Source organism: Gopherus flavomarginatus, chromosome 1 (genome assembly GCF_025201925.1).
Source record: "Gopherus flavomarginatus isolate rGopFla2 chromosome 1, rGopFla2.mat.asm, whole genome shotgun sequence".
NCBI lineage: Eukaryota > Metazoa > Chordata > Testudines > Testudinidae > Gopherus > Gopherus flavomarginatus.
In genome coordinates, this window is record NC_066617.1 from 31,273,451 (window position 1) to 31,283,823 (window position 10,373).

The following is a 10,373-nucleotide window of genomic DNA, read 5'->3' on the forward strand; positions in this document are numbered from 1 at the left end:
TGGGGGTGTGTGTGAAATGTAATTTTTTTTTCATATTTCACCAAAATAAACCAGTTACATTTGGTGGTTCTTGTATGTTGTCTTTCAGCATACAACTTCTCTCATAGAATAGATCACTTGTCTTTTGGAGAGCTCATTCCAGGAATTATTAATCCTTTGGATGGGACAGAAAAAATTGCATCAGATCGTAAGTGTTTCATGATGGAAAAATAATTTAGTATCTGAGATGCTGCTTTTTTAATTCTTAGTTTAAAAATATTAGCATTTTTCTTGAATTCTGCTATTAACAAATGGTACATTATGGTAAATAAGGAATGCATCATTTAGTTACTCCTTTTATTTATCCTGCATCATTCATGGTGTAATCTTTTTTTTAAACAGTACTTTGCTTCTCCTTTATTACTTCTGAGGTTGATTTGTAGTTACAGTACATTTGTACGTGCATTTAAATTATGGGTGAGCACTCACCTATATGGACAAATTTCAAAACGTTTTACAGTTGTATGTTACAACTTGGACTTGCAAAGAGCCAAGGGTCATCATGAAGGAGACTGTCTAGTGGTTAGACTGTAGGACTAATTCAGGGTTCCTAGGTTCTGTTCCCATCTCTGTCACTGACTCACTGTGTGGTCTTTGGCAAGTCATTTAAATTTCCTCATTTATAAATTGATGCTAATATCTACCTCACAGAGCTGCTGTGAGGATTAGTCACTGTTTAACATATTCATTGACAATTAAACATACTGAACTCTTTGGATGTGTTTTGTATTTTAGAGTAACCAAGTATTATTGTAATGTCACTGGTAAGATTACTTACCAAACTATTCAAAAGAAATGGAATTTCTTATTTTTGCCACATGAATATTTTAATATGCTAAAAAACTTCAAAACTTTAAACCCACAGACCTTGATCAGACAGCAGATCAACTGATGTTACTTGGCTGATTTTGAAATACCATTTCACTTGAAATTATCATTTCAGTTGTTTGGTGGTTTGTTCTGCTAGGATGTTGAATTAAGAGGGATTATATTACAAATACATTACAAAATGCTGATTGTCTACTATGAGTTCTCTAATAAACTGTCTTCTCTAGGGAAACTTTCTGAAAATCTAATCAGTGCAGTCCCACTAGTGTTAGGAACACTGGAAGAATTTGCATAGACAAACCGTTGGCTTCAGCCACCTTCTTAAAACCACTGCCATAACCTCTGCTTCTGTGTGCAGGGTTACATGAGATGATGGTTAAAACAGAGCAGTGGCAGCCTGTGGCTTGTCTACAATAGGGCCCTGGAAAGATTTATGCACATGCTAAACTTCATACACTGAACTGTCCTATTGACTTCAGTGGGACTACTAACAATGTGTGAAGTCTGGCATGTGCAAAAATTTGTCCTAGGGTCTAACCCTCAAAATTAACATTGATGGAGCCACACCAGTGTTGTCAACAGTGGGACTTTTTGAAATTGCCCCCAGAATAGACAGAGCTTAATAGATAATATTCTTAATGGTCTTTTCAGAAAAATACTTGTTTAACATCTGAATATCTCTCTCAAATGATTTTTACTCTATAATTAGTGTTAATTCAATAGTAAGATTTGTTTTGTTTTAGACAACCAGATGTTCCAATATTTTATCACAGTCGTGCCAACAAAACTCCATACGTATAAAATTTCAGCAGAAACTCACCAGTTTTCCGTGACAGAAAGGGTAAGTCCCAGTTAGAAACCAACCCAAGGAAAAGTTTTGTTTTACTGTGTTTGTACTTGTCAAAGCTAGATGGGAAAATTGAGACTCGATTGGTTTTTGCTTTTAAGAACTGTTCAGGCAGGGTCAATTTACTGAAATACTCCAGGATATGTTGGGATGTTTGTCAGTGATGGTATACTGAATGTAAAATGTATGAATGTGGCAACATATATTCAGTTATTTGCATTAGCATCTTGCATCCAAAAATCCTGGGTCCCATGTTAGATTTAATGATTAGCAACCAGCCTTTCTTACTTAATTTGAGGCTAATAATGAAAACTTGTTCCCATAAATTATTCTAATATGCTTGTGTGATAAATACGTAATCCATCTCTAGTCCTTTTATCCAATTCCTGTTGGATTGAGAAACTGGAGGGTACAGAACGTTACTGTTCTTTGCCTCTCAGCTATTTTGATTTGCATTTGGTCAGGCACCTACTGTTAATCACCCAGCCTCTTGATTGTCAAACTTCTATTATCTTTAGATTCGATGTTCATTATAAATTCCAAATCTGTAAAAGAGGAAACCCAGCTATTAGTTACTGCAGTCTACTCCTTGCCAAAATCTGTCATGCCAATGTTTAAAGACTGATGTAAATAAGAAGAAAGCATTCTACATCTGTCTCATTATCATTTCCCTAGTCAGTGGTTGAACTCGGGTTGATCTTGATATTTACAAGCTGAAGGAACAGCTCTTTGAAAAGCTGAACTATGAAAGGCAGGCAAGGGATACTGCACTTTTTAAAAAAAAAAATTGAATAGTAATGATCATTCACTTAAATGTAACTTGTATGAAATTGATTATTCTACAATCCAGTGTTTTCTCACAGCCTTCATTTTGCATTGGGAGCACTATGCTATGCTTCATGGACAATTGTTTTTGCTGCATTATCAAAGGGGGAGAAAAAGGAGTGTTTTTTTGTTTTTTATTCAGCAGTGGGACATTAAGGATATTGAAGAAAAGGTGCAGAGATTATTCTGTAGAGAACTGAACTCAAAACAGGAACAAAAATTAGAGACGCATAATCAATGATCTGGATCATGCAAGATATATTTAAGTCTCCTCACTCCTCCTGCTCATCTAGTATTTTGCCATTTCTCTGCAAGACAATCTCACTGTTCCTTTCAAGGCCCTGCCATCTGGAACAGTTTTTCTAAATCTTTCCACCTCATTGATTTTTCCATCTCACTTTACATCACAGCTTTTCTTCCTGTGCCTCCTTTCTCTCATTTTCTGCTAGGAAAAATATTTGTTTTCTTAGTAGTAGTGATTTCTTTAACTCTGTAAATCTCTGGTGATTCGGTTGGTCTGAAAGATGCTACTGAATCGTAAGTTCCTAGGAGGAAATTTTTATGAATAACTGAGGTTGTGAGTGGGATTACAGCGATATGTCTCACCAGGCAAGTCTGCCTGTTAACAGTATAGTTTTTCTTTTAAATTAACAAATGGGCTGAGGAAGGCTATTAGAGAACAGTTTTTCAGAGAAAAATTGTGTAGCGTGTAAGTGTTGTTGTAGCAGGCTACAGAATGTGTCCAGGGATTGAAAAACCCAGGCTCCACATTGTGCCAACTTGTCATGATTAAAACCTGACCTCTGTAGGGCCTAATAACATCAGTAGCAGATACAATGGGGAACATAGCTTGTCCTTGTCTATGGTGACTACGAAGCCATGGTTAAAGTAATGTTGATTAATGCTGTTGTTTGAATAAGTTAAATTGTATTACTGTAGACAAGGCCTGAGCGATAACCAATACCTGTACCACAAGCTCCACTTTTCTGCTTATAGTGGGGCATATCCTCAGCTGCTGTAAAGTGTTGCAGCTCAACTGAAGTAACTGGTATTGCTAGGAACCAGCACTTAAACCCTCTGCAACAGCTGGAAGTAGAAATATTAGACCAAAATGCCCCCCGGAAAGATTGTTTTTCTCTTTTTAATATAGCTTTAGAATAACAGTCAGGCTGTCTGTAGCAATCAGAAAAGAACCAACTGTTGTTAGTGCATCCTTGGCTCTGCATACTTACCTTAACTGCCTTCATCTAGCTTTTTTTTTTTTTTAATGCCTAATAAAGTCTGTCGGCATCTGTCCTTATTGCTTAATACAGCCTGTTGGTTCTAAAATTATGAAAGTATGTATGGGTTTCATCTGTGATATTGGTTTGTAAGTGTTGCAATTAATAAAAGCTCTTCGTATGTAGTTAATAAATTGATATATGAAGCTGGCATTCTCTTGCTTTGATTTGGTAACAAACAGTAACTGCATATCATAAATATAACATGGTTATACACGTCAACTGAATGTACTGGAGAAAGATGAGAGGTCTGAATTTTTCAATCAGTCGTCTGTGATTTTGAGTTTCCATTATACTGGATGCTCTTTAGTAAAAGGAAGGAGTGTATTAAATTCTCAGATGGGATGAAACTGCTCCGTGATACATTACCTTTCTGTTTAGTTTTGCTCTTTTCTTACATAGCTTACTACTTTAGCCTATTCATAGCTGAATATATCTTCAGTGAATTAGTTCTTTGCTGCCTGTGCATTTTCTCAGCAGCTCCCACCTGACAGGTTATTTTATCAACAGCTCTCGCTACCATGCAAATAGCAGCACATTTTTCAGGATGACTTCAGATTGATGCAATGACTTTTCTCTTGAAAGCCATTCAAAAGAACTTGAATTTCTAGGTTTTAAACTGCTTTTTATTTGACCATCTTAATGATTGGGGAGAGGCAGGAAGGTGAGGATAGTAAGAAGCATGTTAATTTGAAGAACATTCTAAATTTGGGGAGTATTATGCCAGTAAGAGATCATATAGAAGAAGCATAGAGAGGTGAGAATTAGAGAGGTGAGAATCAACTTGGGAGTACAAGCTAATACATCTGGGAGAAACCAATTGAAACACAGATATTCAAACTTGAAAAGTGATGTTACCAAAAGAAACCCGCAAAGGGAATGTGACCTTGCAGCACAATATGCCAACAGAAAAACAAATGTCTTTGGACTACACGTCAGAGGTATCATGTAAATGGCCCTGGTGAGATTGTCAGGAATAGTGTGCTCTGTTTGGGGCCCCTTGGTATAAAAGAGTTTTTTTCACAAATTGGAGGAAGTTATAAAAGTGATTAAGGACACCCAGTTAGTCTGGTGGATAGAGCAAGGGGCTGGGAATCAGGAATTTTGAATCCTTTTCCATGAGTTCTGATCTACCTGGCTGTTTGTTTGATTTTTGTGTCCAATTACTTAGTGTGGAATTTTCTTAAGTGGTCTGTAATTATGGATTCCTGTCTTTAGACCTGTTGGGTTAAAACTTTCAAATATATGAGCCTGATTTTTCAGAAGTATTGAGCATCTGTGCTCCGACTGAAGACAATACAATCCGTGGATGCTTAGCAACTCTGAAAATAGGGCCCTAGATGTTGAAGGGTCAGCATCCACATTCATATGTAGGGATCTAATAAATAAAACTGCAGCTCCTCTTGACTTCATTTGAGGTTGTAGCTACTCAGAAACTCTGAAAATGAGGCCCATGTGTCTCAGATGAGGCACACAGATCTAGAGGCTGGTTCTTAAGACCTGGACCATAACCTTTCTCAGCCACCTCAGTTTGCCACTCTGTAAAGTTGGTACAGTGCCTACATGTTGTGAAATTTAAAGTGCACCTGCATGCTTCATACGTAAGAGAAGAAAACACTTATAGGCTAGAATATTTCCTTATGGCCCAACCCTGTATTAGGGGCAGTGCAAGGCTGGAGCATCCTGGGACATGTTTGCGAGGCTGCACTTCCTCCTGGTGTACTTGGCCTGTTTCATGGAATGGGACAAAAAGCCATGACCCTTATGTCTTTTCCTTCCTTTTTGAGGCAATTACAGGGGCACAGAGAGGAAGCAATCCCTGGCCCTTATATACCCTATCTGTACCCCATACACCTGCATAAAGGACAGGGATGATCTGGTTTTAAACTTGGTCGTTAAACAAATGTATTTAGTAAACTTGTATCCTGAGAGGAGCGTGTAAATTGCTTAGTTATAGAATAAAACGAGGGCAAGTACTCGTCACTGGTATTGAACAAGGGTATACAATACAAAGGGCACGTAAACAGGAAAGTGAATAGTGACTTGCTAGCATAAAGGTCTACAGTATAAAATAGTATCTCACCCCTACGTTGATCACAATCTAGTTACTGTGTGGCTTTTAAAAGGTGTCACCTTGTTGCTGTTATTGTCTCATGTTGATTACTGACTGTCCTAACAAGTTTCTCTTTATCAACCATGTCCATTTGATATTGCTGTGCATGTGACTGATGTGAGACTCCTAACTTGTGTGTGTTTCTCTCTTTGCCCTCAGGAAAGAGTGATTAACCATGCAGCTGGCAGCCATGGGGTATCAGGGATATTCATGAAATATGACATCAGTTCACTTATGGTGACAGTAACAGAAGAACACATGCCCTTTTGGCAGTTCTTAATAAGACTCTGTGGTATTATCGGTGGAATTTTCTCAACTACAGGTAACCATCAATGAATTCCTCCTTGTGTCCTACCAGGTAGATAGGATTAAGTAACTAAAGGCCATAAATTCAGTGGCCATCCTGGTTATGCTACTTATTTTGTGAGTTCTTGCAATAAGCTGTTAGGTAGCCATTCGCAACTAGTGAGTGGGATATTGGTTTGTGCATGAAATGCTATGAATTTCTAATATTGTGTATAGAGCATCCTAGTACACTGTGGTCTGTGGTGAACTTGCCACTTTTCTTTTCTTTTCTAACTAAACCATAGTTTATTCTCTTCTGGAAGTTCATGGATATACACTACAAACTGGTCTGACCTCTAATATCCTGTCTGACTCTATACCGTAGTTCGGGCCTAATTCTGCTAACCTTGCCCAAAACTTACTAAGGTAAAACTCCCATTAAAGGCATCATGAAGTTTTTTCCTTGTTAAGTCTTGAATGTACCATAGGATTTGGCCCCTGAGAGAAATAGCTAGCTTTAATTGAAGAGGCATCTCCATTCACTGATTACTGAGGGCCATAGTGAATCATAAAAATTATCAGGTTCCTCTTTGCCTAAGAATTACTGGTACCCTTGCTTTTAATTTGAGGAAAGTATCTTCCTAGTCTGTACTAAAACTGATGAAACAGAGACGCTTTTAACCTGTGAACATTTGCTGTCTTGTTGAGTGGATGCTTTTTGCCTCACAAAACATATTTGTCTATGCTGACAGTGTTTGATGTTGAATTAGCATAACCCGGGCAAAAGCCTATGTATTCTTTTAAGGGGCTATACTTTTATCCATTATCAAAACACTTCAGAGCACTTCATTTGTCTACTGGAAGGGTTGTACAAAGTATACTGTGTTCCAATGAGAAAATGAGTCGCTCACAGAAATATAGGTTCCTCTAATTTTGAAATTAGAGAAATTCAAAAACCCCATAATCATCAGCCAAATTACATAGGTAATTAATAATGGCTTCGGTGGTCTCTGAGCCCATTTAGTTTTTGAGCTTGTAACCATGCTTGATACCCAGCAGTTGTTGGGTTTTCCCCATCCACACCGTGGCACTTCCTTCCTGTTACCTGAAACCACTTTTTTTTCCTCTGTGACCTTATTCCCAGGCAGTTACTTACTTTTTCCCTGCCTTGCTTGAGTGACATTTCTGGATTTATCAATGAGCCGCTGGCCCAATAAACAGTCTCTGAACCCAATTCCATTTACCTTATGTAAAAGAATAGTTTATTGGCACTTGTAAAGAAATAGAGGGAAAAGCGTGATATTAAACGTGCCTAGAACAGTGCTACAGAAGGCCTCACTAGATTGACATTGCTGTTTTGGTTCTGGATTGCTTCCTGTGACAAAAAATTCCTTTGAACTCCTATTACAACTGCTAATGTTACAGGGTCTACTGGTACCAAAAGAACCCATGTTGTTTCATTGAATATCTTCATTTGCTCTGTAAGCTCTTCAGAGATCACAGCTCTGACTCAAAGGATCAGAGTTGTGCCCCTTGCAGTAGTGGTGGCTGGTCTGAAGTCAGGTTTGGGATTTTTGGTTATTCAGAGCATATCTCTGATTCATTCAAGGGGCAGCATGTGTGTAGCACATGACCAGTGACATGGAAGACCTTTGTGACGCTCATATAGGATTCTGTCCAATTTAAAAACTAAACTTGTTAAAACAGCTTTCAGCTTCTTGTGGGAAACTGAGTTTTCCTGTCAAGTTTTTTCAAGTGGGTGGTGTAATAAACTGCTCAGTCTGAATCAAAGCTTTTGATTTTTGTTTTCTCCAAGCCCATGAATAAATAGTAATGCAAATCTCCTTGTTGATGAACTTAATTCCCTGGTGCTTTTCTAACATGAAATTGGGTTTTTTAAGGTCACATTTGCATGGAAAAAAATGAGCGGTTTCCATTTCAAAAACAGAAATCTTTGTTAAGGGGAAATGGAAAATATATAGAAAATGTTACTTTATTTTTTTAGAGCCTGTATGGTGATCAGTTGTACTGAAACACAGTTTAAGTTTAAACCTTATGCAGTGGTGGTGTTATTGCAGAAGCCTCTTTTTACACAGTCCTCATTTTATTCCTTTTGAAAACTCCAACCCTGTTTGATATTACAGGCATTTTACATGGCATTGGAAGATTCATAGTGGAAATTATCTGCTGTCGTTTCAAACTGGGCTCTCACAAACCTGTAAGAATATTTTTTTTTCTTATCATAGAAATTAAGGAAATAGAACAACTGTGTACTAGCAAAGGTAGCTAGCTGTAATGAAAGAATACAACTGTAGGACCTAATCCTGTTCCTACTTAAATCCATGGTAAAACTTTCCTTGATTTCATTGGGAGCATATTCAAAAGTTTTTTATAATAGTTGAAACACATGGGTCCTTAGCCAGATTTGTAATAAGAGGACAGTGATGTTCTCTGGAAAATCTACTACACAAGGGGGAAAAACACACACACTTTTATGGATTTAAGGATACAGAAAAGCAGAGAATGGAGGAAATGCGTATTTTAAAAAAGCAAATGCAATGGATGAAGTTCTTGAATGAGATATTAATAATGTTTTTGTTTTGTTTGCTTATTTAGGTCCTACTTCCGGATGGCCACGTAAACAACCACTTACCTCTAATTACAGACAACAGTATGCATTAGCACCTCCTCGGGAAACTTTTTTTCTTTCTTTCTGCCTGATACAGAAGACAGTTTTTATAATAAAGAAAACATTGTGCAATATGTTGAGATAGTGCTCATGGGAAGCAAAAATCAAGCCTTTTAAAAAACAGTCTGTGTAATTTGTCTCTTTTAAGTGCACATGGAGTCAAAGGAGGCCAGGAATCCCTGTGAAGCCAACCTTTTCTTGAGCTAGCAGAAGCATTACTGAAGAGAGACAATATTTGCAGTGAAACTGAGAGTCTTTGCAAAAACTGCCATCAGCACTGAAGTGTCAGTGTAATGATCTGGATTCCAGGCCTGCAAAGTCAGGCAAACACCTATGAAAGCTAACACACATGCAGAATACAGAGAGAGCCCCATGCAGTGTTCAGCGTGCAGTGCAGCAAGCAAGGGTGGCTGTGATAATTGTAGTTTAAGAAGCCAGGATTTGCTGCTAGGTTTTCAGAAATGGGACATGAGATTTTTTTTTTTAAATGAATAGGTAGAGAAGGCTTAGATACTATGCTGATGGAAGTGGGGGGCACTATTGAAAACCCTGAAATGGAAGCGGTCTCAGGGACTGAGACAGAGCCATAGCACTTTAAGCAGTCACTGCCATTCTCCAGTAGCATCATTACCTATCTACAAGAGGAAAAAGTGCTGCAGAGCAGGGAATATGGCATTTCTCTGTTTCTCTTCTCACAGCCGCTTTTTGCCAACAATCAGATTCTCTCTGAGTTTGAGCCAAGGAACTAGGAATAATAAATCACTGTTGAAAAGGTGTTTGACCGGAATCGTTATCTGTTTTCCTATCCCAGGGCTAAACTCGATCTCCAGCAAGTAAGAAACCACCTCTCTGCTATGGCTTAGAAAAGAAATGAATGTCTTGTGATTAGGTGGGCCACAACACTGCTTTTCAAGAAGAGACATGTACTCTGCCTGCTGCTGGAACATAAGCTTTGACAAATAACGGGAGAGCAAAAGGAGGGAGAAAAGATTGAAAAACAAATGGCTAAGTACAGCAAAGCAGTTTTACTAAATACTACAGAAGCAAGTAAACTGAGTCAGCCAGTGAGTCTGCTGGACCACCCAGGGTATAATAAAGACAATCACCAAGGAACAGGTGATGGCAGAGAATCTGAATAAATTTCTCTGTAGTGTAGGTGATGAGGAAAAGTTAAAATTTACAGGTCATGAAAGTTTTGGGTTTTTTTGTTGTTGTTTAAGTAAATGGAGCATCCTGAGCTTTATGCTGGAATACGTTAGTGGAGTTGGTGACATTGAGAAACTAAAGAACTAAGTATTATAGCTGAACTACTAACCAAAACATGTCGTTAAGAAACACAGCTACTCCGCCAGAGAGTACACAGAGTATAGGCTGATTTGTACCGCCATGATTTTTGTAAAGCTAATGCCTCTCTAAGCTGTGAGAATTGTGCGGAAGAGTATTAAATAAAGAGTGGGAAGGGAATAA

At 38.1% G+C, this 10,373-nt stretch overlaps 1 protein-coding gene across 1 annotated transcript in view; it reads left to right on the plus strand.

The window, feature by feature from the left end:
- Positions 1–10,373, plus strand: part of ERGIC2 (ERGIC and golgi 2) — a 46,227-nt gene extending 35,854 nt beyond the window's left edge. The window contains exons 12-17 of the mRNA XM_050936322.1: positions 89–187; positions 1,611–1,708; positions 6,092–6,254; positions 8,362–8,435; positions 8,834–8,888; positions 9,718–10,373. Of these exons, the coding sequence (XP_050792279.1) occupies positions 89–187; positions 1,611–1,708; positions 6,092–6,254; positions 8,362–8,435; positions 8,834–8,888; positions 9,718–9,743 (515 nt within the window). The 3' untranslated portion in view covers positions 9,744–10,373. The remainder of the gene's footprint in view (positions 1–88; positions 188–1,610; positions 1,709–6,091; positions 6,255–8,361; positions 8,436–8,833; positions 8,889–9,717) is intronic.